At 39.4% G+C, this 16,579-nt stretch overlaps 1 protein-coding gene across 1 annotated transcript in view; it reads left to right on the top strand.

Moving 5' to 3' along the window:
- Positions 1-16,579, top strand: part of setd2 (SET domain containing 2, histone lysine methyltransferase) — a 36,400-nt gene that overhangs the window by 4,542 nt on the left and 15,279 nt on the right. The window contains exons 2-15 of the mRNA XM_077209417.1: positions 1,149-1,271; positions 2,449-2,470; positions 2,575-6,569; positions 6,735-6,866; positions 7,102-7,230; positions 7,321-7,444; positions 7,551-7,628; positions 7,901-7,998; positions 8,104-8,248; positions 8,922-9,056; positions 9,213-9,341; positions 9,529-10,692; positions 13,556-13,604; positions 13,713-13,977. Of these exons, the coding sequence (XP_077065532.1) occupies positions 1,243-1,271; positions 2,449-2,470; positions 2,575-6,569; positions 6,735-6,866; positions 7,102-7,230; positions 7,321-7,444; positions 7,551-7,628; positions 7,901-7,998; positions 8,104-8,248; positions 8,922-9,056; positions 9,213-9,341; positions 9,529-10,692; positions 13,556-13,604; positions 13,713-13,977 (6,494 nt within the window). The 5' untranslated portion in view covers positions 1,149-1,242. The remainder of the gene's footprint in view (positions 1-1,148; positions 1,272-2,448; positions 2,471-2,574; positions 6,570-6,734; positions 6,867-7,101; positions 7,231-7,320; positions 7,445-7,550; positions 7,629-7,900; positions 7,999-8,103; positions 8,249-8,921; positions 9,057-9,212; positions 9,342-9,528; positions 10,693-13,555; positions 13,605-13,712; positions 13,978-16,579) is intronic.

Below are 16,579 nucleotides of genomic sequence, written 5' to 3'. Positions count from 1 at the left end.
GGGGCGTGTTCCGGCAGGAAAGTGAGGTCAATGCATACCCTTCAGTTACCCTCGGATATACGTTGCAATATGAAAAAAAGAATCTGTCTAGAGCTACTTCCATTTCTAGAGGTGTGAATCTTCACTTGCAACAATTCGATTATTAAACGATTCTCAATGCATCACGCTGCACTCTTACTACAAAAGTTATTCTGCCAAGAGCAGTGGGTGATTCCCTCTTTTCTTTTGTTGTTTGATCAACATTAATGAAGTATACAGCAGCAGGTTTATTATATTAAGACATAATGCATGGATCTAATATGTTACACATCAGATTTTTTACAATCACTTTCGTCAGTTTTGGAACCACCTATCTGTTATAGTGGCTGTTGTCGTGGTATAACAGGGCACTAGATGGCCGGATTGAAGAATCAAAAATGAGTATTGCCTTGTAAAAATATAATGGACAAGTTTGTGAAAGGTAAAACAGATGATGAATCTGTTTAAAACGTCTTTTTAGTGTCTTATTGTGCTTAATAACTCTTTTTAACATCACTTAATTTTCTCATTCATGCATGTTCTTTTCATAAAAGCCGAAATGTGCCCAAATATCTGCTTTCAAGAAGCTTGGTACATTATCTGCCAACATCAGATGCAAGTGCCTTGTGCTTAATATATAATAAGAGTACTTTATTTGAAATAAAACAGTACATTAGTATGTTTGATAGGCCTATTTAATAACATTTTTAAAAATTGATTATTTTGTTTTTATGCATCAATTCAGAATCGCTCACATCAGCATCGCAATGCATCGTATTATATTCCATAGCTCTATCCATTTCATTGCAACTTTAGCATAGTTTTTACCCGCTGTCCTCGACCAGTTAAAAACAGACTTGTGACCCTTTTTTGTGACACCAGTTGAGAGCCACTGGCCTAGACAGCAAAAACACAGTAACCTAATTGTAAAATATAATTTAGCACTTATAGAAACATCTAGTGATGTATCTGTGGAGGAGATCTTTAATATTTTTCCCCCTTTTAACAGTTAGATACCTGGATGCTTCATCTGTAGACCAAATACTGTATGTTCAAATTCAGAGAACAAATATATTTGTATCAGGGAATCTACATTGACTGTATTAAAGGATGCTGTCTCTTCTCTATAGGTGTGACATTTTGTCAGAGAGCATACTTCTCTGAGTTGGATTGCCCCAGTGTTGCAGCTTCCTTCAAGCTGCTCTGCATCAGATCTGCCCCAACATGGATGCTCTGTTGAATCCCGATCTCAGGTAGGTTGCAGTATACCATTTGTTTAAACTGCAAGCAAAAACAAAACGTTTAACCTTTGGCTGTTAATAGAACAGAGGCTTTGCAGTAATCTTCAATTGTGTTTCAGTGAACATAACTTGAATTGCAGAATTTGATGTCCAATTTCAATTTGACGTGTCAATATATCTTTAGCTCCTTATGTCAACGGACAGTTTGCAAGAATGTTAAGCCATGCATCCCTGCAATATTAATCCTGCTTCTCCAGTTCCAGGCTAAATTTGGTTTTGCACTATTGAGGGATTTTAGATAAGCGAGTGCTTGCATATATTATGCAGGCTTAAAAGATTTGACATTTCAGTTTATGTTATGCTTCTAGTGAGTGTCATTAGGGATATAATTTTAGCAGTATTATTAGAAATGTTGCATTAGAATGGCTGTGGGTCACGCATCAAAATGCTATTCATTCTATTATACCTGATTCTTGATGGTGCCATTATTGAAAAAAATATATCAAATAGGGTCATGGTAGATTAAAATATTGCTCAGAGATATGACGTCTGACATATGAATGGCATAAGAAGCCCCTCCCATAACTACTATTATCATTGTGGGGTGACTCCATTATGAAGGTCAGATGAAGAAAATTAGTCTCAGAGGAACATGTAAGCTAGTTGTTGCTTCGTAGCTTCATTTTAGGCTTCATATTAGAACTAGCAAGCAGTATGCTTGTTGTTGCAAGTGTGTCAGTTTTGTATGATATGACGAGACTTCAAAAATAGGAAGAAAATATGAAACAGGCCTATAATTGTGTGTTGTCAGCATAGAACTTTTATAACTTTTTGGCATTGGCGTTTTGGATAAAATAGTAATGTTATTTCACAGCAGGGGCAAGTTGTATAAACTGCTATGACTAGTATAACAAATTAGTCTCTCTTTTTTTAAATACTGTTCAGAACTGCCAGTTACATTAAAATATAGATTGGTGTAATTTCAAACCAAAAAGTAAGACTGATTGCCAACCAAAAAGTAAGACTGATTGCCATTTGTCTAAGCGCTAATTGGTTTAGACACAATCTTAAGATAATGGCTATGTTTATGCAACTGTTAATTGTTGTTAAGGTGGTTCATTTTCTTTAAAATGAGATTTTAAATTTGACTAATGTTCTGCTTTCTTTCATGCTGTTCATTTGACAACAGGGAAGATGTAAACGATTGTTCGGTAGGTCTTTAAGTTTAGATCTCTTTTTGTTTGTTAAATGTACATACAACATGGTAATAAAATGCTTAATTGTATTTTTTTTATATTTATATATGTATCACTAGATCAAGGTTGAAAGCCTCCCGAAGCAAGTCATATTCAAAGGCCTTGCACCCAGGATCGTATTGACTAACCATCTCCTGCCTAAAGGAAACAAGGCGAAGGTAAACCTTGAGGAACAGGGTCGACAAAAGGTCTCCTTTAGCTTTGCACAGACAAAGAAACCACGTCAAAATGTATTTTTAGCCCCACCAAGCCCAGAGAAATCTGCAAGTGAACATTCTTCTCCACTGCAAGCTGGATCTGTACCTACTACAGATCTAGCAGGACAGACTGATGAAACCAAGAATGTGGACACAAATACTCCAGCAGTGGTGGAGAACCAGACTGCACCTGCTCCAGTATCCATCCCACTCAAGTCAAAACATGTTCTTGGAAAGATGCATTTTAAGAAACAGTTTCTCAGTGTTACTGTTGTGGAGGATAACTCCATTGTCAGCATTGCCTCAGCAGATATTTCAGAGCCAGTAGTCCCACCTGAGTCAGACAAAATTAGATCTTCAGCCAAGGTTGAAACTGACATCTCAGTGCAACAGTCTCACAAGAACTCTGTCATTGATAGTTCCTCTGAAAAAGTTATCAAAGAGGAAAACCCTCAGGAGAAATTAGACTCATGCCTTAAAGGTCCTGTTTCTTCCCATATTGGGAAGGGGGATATGGACACTTCCATTATTTCTGAGCATGAGGAAAACCGAAAATCCCAGCCACGATCAGAAAGCACACTTCCAGGTTCAGAGTCTGATGGGGATTCAATTCGTACATCATCTAGCCATAAATCTAGTGACCACAGAAATAAAATAAAATCTGAATCCCAGATAAATGAAGCGAAAAGATCTTCTAATTTCAAAACAGAGGAATTAGAAAAGCAGAGGCCTAATAGGAAAGAAGATGAAAAGGGGTCGAGTCGGGCAAAGTCTGAGCGTGACTCCAGGCACACGTCTTTAAGATCATCTCGTTCTGACAGAGACAGAAGAAGGACCAAAAGTCGTTCACGGTCCAGATCTCGAGGATGTCGAACTAGTTCTTCTTATTCCAGATCTGAAAGGTCGAGGAGTGAGAGACAGTCAAGGTCACATTACCATGATTCTGAGCGGAGGTTTCATAGAAGTTCTCCTCATCGTGAAAGGAGAAGCTCGCGGTCTCGAACTGATGGCAGGTCTCGTGACAGCTCTGACTCGGAGGATGACCATAGGCAGACAAGGACTCGAGGTAGTGACTCAAGCCGATCCTCTACATACTCTAGCTCACAAAAAGAATCAAAATCATCCACTCACTCCAGATCCCACAGGGACTTAAAACCCACAGATTGTTCTCGATCATCTGAGTCAGACAAAAGAACACAGCATTCAAAATCAGAACGATCTAATTTAAAAGCTGGTGATTCTGAATCCAATAGAAAGAGCTCTCCTGAAGCAGAAGCAGTTCACAGGAAATCCAGTGCCCACTCAAAATCAGAAATTAATGCTAAAACCTCAAATTCCAACCGAGCTACCTCATCTCGAACATCTGAGAAAAAGGTCCATAAAAACAGCTCTGACTCTGAAGAGGAGCACAGAAAAAAAAATCAGTCACAAGGATCAGACAGATCATCTGGTTCACAGACTTTATCATCCAATAAAACAGATTCAATGGATCACAAGACTTTAAATAATGTTACTGGAACAGAGAGACAATCAACAGACAATAATAACACAACGCAGCCAGAGTTAGCCCCCTGTTCAGTTACTCCTCAGAAGGAATGCAACAAAATTGATGACAACTTTACTCTGCCTGAAGCTAAATGCATTTCTCAAGAGATGCATGAAGCTAAACTCAAAGTTAATTTGTTCGAAACAAATCGACAAACCGAGCATCAGCCTCCAAACCAAGATATTATTAGTTTGGAAGAGTGTACAAATGTCCCTGAGAGTCACAAGACAACTGAAAGATTGAAGCCATCCACTTCCACAACAAGTAGAAGCCTTGAAGTTAGAAGTTCCACCGAGGCTAATAAACCTGGAATAAAAGATGAAATTCCAATCCAAACCGAAGCTCTGACAGAAGGACCAGCCAAGTCATTTTGCGTAGGCCACTCTCCCAGTCAGGATTCAGTAGGATCACTGACAGACCCTCTTTCTGTGAAAGAATTACCAGCTGGAGGATGCTTGAAATTAAACACTAAATTGGATGGGTCATCGCTAAGCATTAGTACAATCAGTATACCCATCACACCGAGTGCTCAACCTTTTGAAAAAGATTCTGAGCAACTTAGCGTGAACTCTGAACAACCTAGTGATATTTTGAAAAAGGATGGTAGTGCTAAAAAATCTAGATGGGACATTGTTGGTCAAGTCACTTCAGAATATCAAAGTCCTACGAAAATAATTAATCCAGATGTGAAAAAGGTAATTTTAGTAAAACAAATAGAGTTCAACAATGATACTACCCCTGATGAATCTTGTACACAGAAACAGGACTCTGAATTACCATCTGAAAAATCTATAGAAGGACAAATACAAGACAAAACCTCAGTTGAATCTCATCACAAAGTAATTTCCCACACATCTGACCTTGTAAACCAATATACCCATAGTCAATTAGTAAATCAGACTGTTGAAATTCCTCAGTCAACAAATATTGCAGTTTTTAGTGATCTTCCCCTTAATTGCTGTTCTACTGCTAAAGAGAAAATCGATGTAGACAAACCAAGGCCTGAAACTCAAGACCCTGATTTCTTAAACCATGATGGTAAATGCCACAGTGAGGACAGTGAGAGTGAAGAATCTGACTCTGATTCAGATGATGAGCGGCTCTCCTTAAAGCGGTTGCACTCTGTGGTGGTTGTGCCAAAAAATTCAACCATTGCTCTTGAGACAAATGATTTGACTGAACCGTCTCCCGGGTCCTCAGTGTTTTCTGGCCAGCAACTGACTGATACACAAGGAAGCGTTAATAGGGAATTTGCTTATGGCTTTAACAATAAGTCCAAGCCGCAACAATCATCAGCTGCACTTTTTAAGGCCGGTGCACAAGATGCAATTCCAGATTTTAAAGGTGTCTCCTACCAATCGCAGAGCAACATGATTGACAGCACCAGCCATTCGGAGGCTACCAGTGCTCATGTGGACAAGAACTGGGGTCCCCAAGAAATACCAAATGTCCGTGTCCAGATAAACCAAGCTTCTATTCAGAGTTTTGAGAAGAATTGCAAGCGGCCCGAATTGGATCACCATCAGTACCATGATAGACCAGATAGCTGGAATGGAAGGAAGGGAGGAAAACCGCAATATGGGGACTCAAATGACTTCAGCGGTGGGAAGGGTTATTGCTTGGCCTGGGACTTCAATCAGTCAGAACAGCCCAGCAGTACATTTCAGCAACCCGACAGCAGTCATGGCACCGAACGCCCATCTCAGCCAGGAATTGCTCTGTTTGATAATGTTCACAGACAAGATCAATGGGGTCAGTCTGCCATCTCTGAAACCAGCAGACTAGTCAACATGCATGTGCCTTTTCAGTATCACAATTCAGTTAACCAGATCCATCCAGACTCTCTGACCAATGACCATGATTACGATAGTGAGAGAAGGGTAGTAGGGATCAAACAAGGATCTATCCTGTCTGCTGATCTTCCAGGATCATCCCCATTTGTTCAAGCCCATGAGATAAGTAGCAACTGCAGCTTCACCACAGAAAATCAGAACATCTCAGAAGCCCCTCGAGAAGACAACCAAAAGCCTCATCGAGGTAGGGGCCCACCTAAGAAAAGACGTCAAGATTTTGAATCTGAATCAGATAATGAGGCTGAGGCCGGTCTGACCAGTAAAAGGGATAGTTTGGATGAGAACTCGAGAGGTTTGAAAGATAGTAAGGAATCTTTCCATCAAATTCAAGAGGTGCAGCGCCCACTGCTCAGTCTTAACAACTTCCGGGATCCATATGTGTGGAGGGAAAAGGCAAAGCAGAAAAAAATGCCACCCTACTTTGACCTCATTGAAGAAAATATGTATCTGACTGAACGGTAAGTGTCTATTTTTCCTTTTTACACCCATTTTTGTCCTTGGCAAATGAATTCATATTCTTTGTGTTAGTGGCACCATGCTCTACTGTTTTTGATTTTCTTAATGTTTGTCCATTTAATTTTAACTTTCTTAAAGCTCATCAAATCTGATCTTTGTCCTTGCAGCAAAAAGAATAAGTCTCATCGTGACATCAAGCGTATGCAGTGTGAGTGTGCTATCCTCTCAAGAGAAGAGCGAGCTCGAGGGATTATGGCCTGTGGGGAAGATTGCCTTAATCGCTTGCTGATGATTGAGTGGTAGATATCCTGCTACTACAACATAATATTTGCTTTCAAGCAGAGAGAACCTGTAGAGATAGACCGTAATTAATATATTGTGTTTGTTACTGGCTGATTTTATATAACTGGCAGATTGCAGTTGTTGAGACTGGAGTCTTCAATGATTCAACTTGTTCTAATTTGCAGAAAGAACATGGAAGGCAAAATTATTATATATATATATATTTTTTTTCCTTTTTCTTGTTCTTCCAAGCTCTTCCCGGTGTTTAAATGGAGCATACTGCTCCAACCGGCGCTTCCAAATGAAACAGCATGCAGACTTTGAGGTAATTTTGACAGAGAGCAAAGGTTGGGGTTTACGAGCAGGCAAAGACCTACAGCCGTAAGTACTATTTGCTTCAGTTATCAATTGCTTATTAAATACATCCTTTTTCTTTTATGTAAGTTACCTATTTATTTATATATATTGCAGGAATACCTTTGTTTTAGAATACTGCGGAGAAGTTTTGGATCACCGGGAATTTAAAGCACGGGTAAAGGAGTATGCACGAAACAAGAACATTCACTATTATTTCATGGCTTTGAAAAATAATGAGGTGAGTTAGTGTCATTGGTGCAAAAGATGAGAATTAGTAGTGTTGTTGCTAACTTTCATGAATTCATTTTAAAAAAGATGAGCATATGTGTCTATTATGTCTGCAGATAATTGATGCTACTTTAAAAGGAAACTGTTCCCGTTTCATGAATCATAGCTGTGAACCGAATTGCGAAACTCAGAAAGTAAGTGCACTTTAAATGATTAGTCAATTATCAAGGACGACTACTTGATTACTTACTAACATGCTGTAAATGTTTATTAATGGTTATTGTTCTATAACCTAATATCTGTTTCATATATCCAAATATTGCCAAGAAATGCCTCTGATTGTGTATGTTTTGCACATCCCTACATGATTTTGCTCATGTAGGAATAAGCGCTACTGGAACTTAGAGCCTTTGATTTCCATGTAAAATCTTTGTTTTGAATTTCTAATCCATTGCATCCTTTGCAGTGGACTGTGAATGGCCAGCTCCGTGTTGGCTTTTTCACCACCAAAGCTGTGACAGCTGGGACAGAGCTCACTTTTGATTATCAGTTCCAAAGATATGGGTAAAAGATCAAATAATTTATATAACATATTGCCTTACTGTTCTTGAAAATGAAACAACATACATGTTGACCATAATGTCACAACTTCCTCCTCCTGTCAACCAGTAAAGAGGCCCAGAAGTGTTTCTGTGGAGCTCCTAGCTGTCGGGGTTTAATTGGTGGAGAGACTCGGGTCAGTGTCCGAGCAGCAGGGGGGAAGAAACAGAAGGAACGCTCACGGAAGAAAGACACTGACAGTGCACTTACCACGGTGAGGAAGAGGGCTTAATTATTGTGGAGCATTTGGAAATAACATGACAAAGACAGAATTAACCCACCCATGCATTGATAGAAAGTGTTTTACATGTCAAGTTCACAACCTAATATTAATCTGTTATTTATTCAGAATGAACCCATGCATTGACTGAAAGTGTTTTACATGTCAAGTCCCTCACCTGATTTTAATCTGTTATTTATTCAGACACATTGTTAGTTATTCACAACATTTGTGCCTGAAGAATTGTGTGTTAAAACTAGACACAAATAACATGTGGCCTGCTGGATTTTCAAATCATTGTAGGTAAAGCTTTATCTTAAAAACCAGCAGTACCAGAACAATGATCTCTGGTTGAATTGGGTCAGCTTTGTTCTTGCTTGCATGTGAATTGCTCTGAGACTTTCAGGGCCTGTTCCAGTCTACAAATATCATGGCTAATGTATTCTGCATGCATTCAAGCTAATTGCATTTTAAGGATTTTTTTTTAGCTTGTTTGCACTCTAGCACTCTTCATTTATGGCATAATATAGAAACATCCTTCTGGTACATGAAATGAAATTACTGAAAATTGGAATTGAGCTTTTGCCATGGTCACAGTTTGATCGAGAACAAGCAGGATTTCCCCTGTGACGCTGCTGGTGTCTAAACTGGTTGAGTTGTTCTGCAGTTGGATGAGGAACTGGAGGCTCTGCAGGAGAATGGAGAAGGCTTATGTGGAGAGAAAGATGTGATCGCACTCTGCAGACTAATGGTGCGAGTGGAGACGATGGAGCAGCGACTTACCTGCCTTAAACTCATCCAGGTAAACTGCAACAATGTCACATTGAGATGAATTTGATTTATTAGATTGCACAGCATTGCAGTGTTGACATACTGCTGCATGTTTTTGGTGTGGCGTTAAGCATTTAAAAAAATTATTGATATCTGGTCTTACTGAGTTTTTTGCATGCCTGTGCAGAATACCCAGAATCCCTTGTGCCTGAAGCAGTTTTTGGATCACCACGGCCTCTCGCTGCTGTGGATATTTATGGTTGAACTTTCTGAGGCTAAGAGCAACTCTGTAAACAACATTAAACTACAGATGGAGGTAAAAGTTTAAAAAGTTAATTATTTAAGCTATGTTCCTTTGGCAAACTCTAGAAATTCCTTGTGGCCTGATATTTTAGTAAATGTTGCTGAATTATAATAAGGCTGTATAGTTTTAAAGTCATACATAGAAATTTAAAGTGCAGTCTCTTGAAGGTTTTTTTTGTTGTTGTTGCAAAATTTTTTAGATAATGAAGGCTCTGGCAGTGCTACCCATCTCAACGAAGAACATGCTGGAGGAGAGCCGAGTGCTGCAGTTTATCCAGCGCTGGGCTCAAAGCCGACCACTCAGCCAACCGGCCGAACAGGATGGTTACTCCAGTGAGAGCACCTCCCGTGCCCAAACGCCCCTCAACACTCCTGATGGTCCACCGGCCAAGCTGGCCACTGAGCTGGACGGGGACACTCCCAAGCGAGCTGTCTATCGTAGGTTGAAGATCATCAGTGAGAACAGTCTGGACAGTGCACTGTCCGATGCTAGTAAAGCTTCAGATGGAAAAGAAGAGGAGGATGAGGAAGAGGAAGAGATGGAGGATGAGGCTTCACAGTTGGAATCCACAATTGAAAGTGAGGTGAAAGTAGAAAGCATTGAAGCACCTTCTGAAAGTCAAGCTGAACTTGAGGCCGAATTGAAAGAGGAACCCCCTGAAACTGTAGAAATCCCCCTTTCAATACCAGAGGCCATTGTCAGTGAGGAGGGAGAGACACTTGTAATGCAAGAACCTGAAGAACAACTCCTCTGTAAGCCTGAAGAACAACTAGAGGATGAGAAGATGGTGCAAGAGACCAAGAGTGAGGAGCCATCAGAGATCCAGACAGAGTCAGTGACCGTTGAAGATGTCCCTTTAGTCACAGACACCACATCTGCACAAGACGTTAGTAACGATGTAGTTGCTAATGTGGAAACTCCTATCACTGAGACCCAGGTGGAGACTGCATCTTCTGAACAGTGCAGCTCTGAAGGGAATGAAAGTTGTAGCATGGCAGAAATCACACCCACGCAACCAGCAGAAGTTATAATGGAGAGTGTAACCTCTGATTCTACAGCTGTTGCCATAGAGTGCACACCTACAGAATCTCCATCTGTCTCTTTGGAGACCACTCCACCTGTTTCTGCTACTGTTTCTACTGAAAACACATCAGAGGCTGTTGTAGCTGCAGAGTCTGCTGGTGCATCGGCCCTGGCTATTGTGGCTGTTCCAGCCGAGAGCGTTGCAGTGGGAACGCCCTCTCAAGATGAGGAGGAAGGCGTTTCTGACGTCGAGAGCGAGCGCAGTCAGGAGCCACAAATTCGGGCTTCTGATATCTGTGACATGGCCGCCCGGCTGCTGGACAGTTGGAAAGACTTAAAGGCAAGACTAAGATTTGTTAAAAGCAGATATAGTTTTTTTGGAGGCTGTGTGCAACTACTGTTTCTTTATTGTTCTCACTGATACCTGTATTTTTTAGGAATGCTGTAATTAAGTACAGTATAGTGGGACAGATCATTTGAGGTAGCGTGTTTAACCTAAAACCAATACTAGTAAAGCCGGGAGTACAATTTAAAAAAAAATTTTTTTTACGTGTATCTTAGGGCAGTGGTTCCCAACACTGTCCTGGCGCCCACCCAACACTGCGCGTTTTTCTTTGTCTCCCCAATCACACACACCTGATTCAACTCATTAACTCATTAACCATGTGATTATGAGCTAATGAGTTGAATCAGGTGTGTTTGATTAGGGAGACAAAGAAACGCGCAGTGTTGGGGGGGGGCACCAGGACAGGGTTGGGACCCACTGTCCTAGGGTATGCATACAGTGCGTTTGATTTTATTAGCATAGTAAGTGCATACTGTACGCACACAGCTTGATTTTTCTAACCACATTTACGCTGTATGCTAAGGTCGCACCCGCGCATTGATTTTTTTCCCCCCAAGAATGAGTTGTCCAATAATTTTGATACGTATTAGTACGAAACTATCTTAAATATATTCCAATACTCCTCTGCAGTATCGATACCAGCTGCGCGTTCTCACTCGATCTCTTCCCTCCGACGGCAAATTAACACACTCAACCGCCTCTCACTCACTCATCTCATTCGTTTCGGTTGAATAGTGCTTGTATTGCACATCATTTTACTCAGCCACTTCCGAGAACCAAATTATTGTCTTTTTCGTGGTTTATTGTGCTTAAATGGTCAAATATTCAGGTAAATACACTTTTGTGACGTAAATAGTTGAGAGAACTTACGTTGTGTAACAGTATATTGGGTCTGTGCATGAGCTCTTAAAGTGACAGCAGCCTAATTGACCTGCTGCTGTCTGTCATGTTAATCAAAGAACAAAAGACAAAGAGAAAATCACTCGCTGCTCTTGACTGAATAACTTTAAATAACTTTAATTTTAAGCATTATTGAATTCAAGAATGGAATTTTTACAATGAAAACTATCCAGTGTTATTTAACATTGGATTACTTTAAAGGTGCTCAAAGCGATGTCATGCGTTTTTTAGGCCAAAACATTTTTTGTCACATACAACAAACATCTCCTCACTATCTGCTAGCTGCCTGTCCCCTGAACACACTGTAAAAAAACACGGTCTCTGCAGACACCCCGGGCTCCACATACGGCATCAAAAACAAACTGGGCTTACCCGCACCACGAAACATAACAAACTGTTCCAGCCAATAACCGATAAGAAGGGTTTGGGGGTGCGGTTTGGTGGGTTAGTGCGCGGATGAGGGAGGGTCTAGCTAGCCTTCGTTTTGTTTGACAATACTTTAAACGTCAACAATAGAGCTGCACGAATATGACAAAAAATCATAATTGACGATTATTCCCTTGAAATTGTAATTGCGATTATTAATTACGATTATCACAATTTTATTATAATACATGTTTACACAAAAATTGTTAACACACACAAGTACTGTCCCCCTTTACTTAACATACACATAAATTGTAAGAATGACTCATAGTAAAGACTAGAAAAACATTAGGACTACTAAAGCAATTAAATAGCAGTCCCAAACTAGTTTTTGTTAATACAATGTTTTGTTAATACAGCCACCACAGTCATTTAAAAATATAAAAAATAACACAAAGTGAAAATATATTGGCATTTTGGGGTTATGGAAACGACACTTACCATGGTAAATACACAATACTAACAAGAACTGTTAATGAAACAGCTCCTGGTGAATAGAATGAAAATCATACCTTCATGCAAATCGTTCTCACCTAACACGTGATTTATTGGTATTTTACTTTTATTTCGTGATTTACTAATTTACACTGTAACGACGTTGCATGCTCGTAGTTTCTTTTGCACTTTATACAGTGAAGCGATACACAGCACGCACCGCCGCATTTGCGCGTGCAATTGAAGAGTGCGCGCTTCGAGCACAGTATAACGGCTCACAGGACAGTAAAGTCCGTTTTTCTGAGGTGAAAGACTTTATTTCAGCGTACACTTACGTCACTGCCTGGTATGTCATATTGTGCTGGGTTTTCTGAAGTAGTCGTGATTCGCCTCTCATAACATAATTATGCTCTAAACACACACACGCAGAGTGGATTTTCTTTTGTAATCGCGGCTTTGAACGATTACCTAATCGTGGCATCCGTGATCGTAATCGCAATTAGAAATTCGATTAATTGTGCAGCCCTAGTCAACAAGAAGTGATGTCACCCGACATCGCTTAGAGCACCTTTTATTTCTGTTGTATTTCTTACCTGAAAACTAGTATTAGACCCACATTAAAAAATTAAAGCCATTTTGGTATCGAATATCAAAGTTTTTCATTTGATCTATCGAAGTTGGAAATTCCAGTATCGTGACAACATTACAAGGAAGCAACTCTGGCCTGAGCCATTGTTTTGTTTTTTACAGTTAAAAAAAAATGTGAAAGACTAAACCGGAGGCCTTAAGATATTCCTCTAACTCTAGTTTAAGAGTACAAATACATTTTTACCAATGATAACATAACAAGAGAAATAGTACTGACACTGGACAAATGTGAAAGTTTGTAATGCGCCTGTCAACCACCAGCTTTTTATGAAATGTAGTGTACTTTGAAAGGCTATGTGTTCAGCTTTACACATATGGTAAGCATACACTTAAAAAATTAAGAATGCTTTGGGCTTAACTGTATCTGTGTCACTTCAAAGAAATAGGTTACTTGAAGACTAGATAATGATGGATCACAAATAAACAAGCTGTTTTATTTCACTCTCAGGAGGTTTACAGGATACCAAAGAAGAGCCAGGTTGAAAAAGAGTCAAATGGTAGGTCAAGAACGCATCATGCTCTTATCCTACCCAGTTTAATTTAAAACCATTTCATACTTTTTTTGTAATGACCTCTTGATCCATTCCATTATTTTCCTCTAACAGATCGCAGTCGTGATCGGGAAGCCCTAATGACCCCTCGCACTCCTTCGAGCAGTCGAGAGAGAGAGCGGGAAAGAGAGAAGGATCGGGATCGAGACAGAGATCGGGACAGAGACTGGGAGCGTGAACGGGACTGGGACCGTGAGCGGGAACGGGAGAGGGATGGAGAGAGATCGTCCCTTCGCAGTGCAGATAGGAAAAGACGACGAGGCTCCACCTCCCCTCTTCCACCTTCAGCTTATGAAAGGGGCCGCAGAAACGATGACCGGTAAGATTTACGGCACAATAAAACAAATGCATACATATGGAAGTAAAATAATGAAAAATGTATTTGAAACAGAAAAGCTTGTTGAATTGCACTACTTGAAATAATATGCATTGCATTATAACCCTGCTTGCATTTTAATACATTGTATTTTTATGGGCTGAAATTCAACATGGTTGTATATTTAAGCTGTGAATATTTCAATTCAAAACATTTCACACACGTTTTCATTATTAAAACTTCCATAATCCATATTCACCTTTCAGATTTCACTTGCAAAATATTAATTCTGTTTAAAAATACAACCTAAAATATTCGACAGGCAATTTTCCGTCCATTTTATTTCGCTTTACAAATTCGCTTCCACAAATTCAGTGGTTCAAATTCGAAAGAAAATTTAACATTTGACATCCGGGAACGGGATGAAACTGTAGAATTCTAAAAATCATACAATGTGATTTTCTGGATTTTTGTTTTAGATTCCGTCACTCACAGTTGAAGAGTACCTATAATAAAAATTACAGATTTCTACATGCTTTGTAAGTGGGAAAACCTGCAAAATCGGCAGTGTATCAAATACTTGTTCTCCCCACTGTGTGTGTGTGTATATATATATATGTATATATGTATATGTATGTATGTCTTCTTTTCATATTTCATTACATTATTTACGTAAGTTAACACCCAATACTTGAACAGTTTAAAGTGTAATCCGGCAATTCAGGAGTCAGGACGCAGCCTCTGAATTGGGACGCAGTAAACCAGCTCTGGCCATTGGTCTTGGCTTAGCCGAAAATACATGACCCGGGAGGACCGGGGGTGAAACATCCTCACCATGTCCCTCAGTAAAATATAAGACATAAAAATGACAATAGCCAATTCTGGCTCCATAGCTGTTTACTCAATTATATCAAATTATTGATCAGGATGGCAGCTGTACTCTCGCACTGTTGCTTGGCACCAGGAGCGGTAATCGGAAACACCTGGTTGCGCAATTAGGAAATCTTACGAAGACTACATGGTGCATCCACTGATCTATATAGAATGACTATCTATATCTATACGAATCATTCTATATAGCTCAGTGGGTGCATCATTCGAAGGACGCATAGGCTGCATCTAGGGTTGGGCGGTATTTCGGTAATATCGTATACCGCGGGGTCTTAAAATAGCAACGGTATCAGTTTCAATACCGTCATTACCGGCACTTATATATGATAAATAAATATAATTTATTCAATGCCTAAAAATGCTTATGTAGTTGTCATCAAGTGACAGTGTGGAAGAGAGAGAGAAGGGAGAGGCGGTAAATACTGACTAGGCAATTTGTAAATGTTGCAATAAAAAAGGTGACCGCGAGAGATGGAAACACCTCTAACCTAATGTCGCATCTCCGAAACAACCACCCACTCAGTGCTGCGAGGATGCATTTTGCCCCGAGTTCATTAAATAAGCGCATTCGTTTATATTTGTTAAAATATTATAATGTTATTTTTTTTTACGTTGATAATGAAAATTGAACAGCACGAGTAAGATGGGATGCATCGGGAGTCAGACATTGACCACTTAATTAAGTTTCATTTTGTAAAAGGCCTTTCTTTAAAGTGAATTTCGTTTTGTATAAATTGTATCATAATTTTAATATTTTTTTTTATCAACCAATAATAAATAAGAATCAAATATAGCAGACAACATAATCATGACATGATCGTGCGCTGGCGCGCCGCGGTCACTTGCATTGAAATCTCATCATAAATTAACCGAAACTCAGTGTATGTCTCACAGACATGACAGATATCTAAATAAAGCTTGAAATTTCATTAAACGAAACAATTCAAAACGAAAAGAAATAGGCCACTCGCTGATTATTTAATCCATGATGTGCATTTCTCTCTATGCGCGTTCTATACGGAAATGGCGATCATCAAATTAAACGAAACTATTCAAAACGAAAAGAAATAGGCTAGCCTACTCTCTGATTATTTAATCCATGATGTGCATTTCTCTCTATCGTTCACTATGGAGATGGCGATTTGTCAATTTCTTTAAACGAAACAATTCAAAAGGAAAAGAAATATAGGCAGCATACTCTCTGATTAATCCAGGATGTGCATTTCTCTCTATACGCGCGTTCACCACGGAGATATCAATCGTCAATTTCTTTAAACGAAACAATTCAAAACGAAAAGAAAAAGGCCAGCCTATACCTTCTGATTATGTAATCCATGATTTGCATTTCTCTCTATATATGCGCGTCCACTAGGAGATGGCGATCGTCAACTTAATCTTTGCAGCACTGACAGAAAAGTTGTATTAATAAAAATCAATGGACGCGTGTCACCGGATTTACAAATGCACTTCTTGCTTGTTGCTTGTTAATTTAATTTAAATGAATTAATAAAATGAATACAATTGTCATAATTAAAATAATTAAATATTATTAATTGTCCCATTTTTGCTCATTTATAAATGGTATTTATATCTACCACCCCCTCAGCACCTGGGTTAAACAATTATTTGGCGCCACCATATTATAACGGCCCACGTATTAAAAATAGTCGAGTCTAAATAGGGCTCCGGCTCATAATTACATTTAATGCCGTCA

The sequence above is a fragment of the Siphateles boraxobius genome, unplaced genomic scaffold, assembly GCF_051911475.1.
Source record: "Siphateles boraxobius isolate OS27281-9 unplaced genomic scaffold, OSU_SipBor_1 12, whole genome shotgun sequence".
Lineage (NCBI taxonomy): Eukaryota > Metazoa > Chordata > Actinopteri > Cypriniformes > Leuciscidae > Siphateles > Siphateles boraxobius.
The sequence above is the reverse complement of the archived record's forward strand: the minus strand, read 5'-3'. Positions and strand labels throughout refer to the sequence as shown.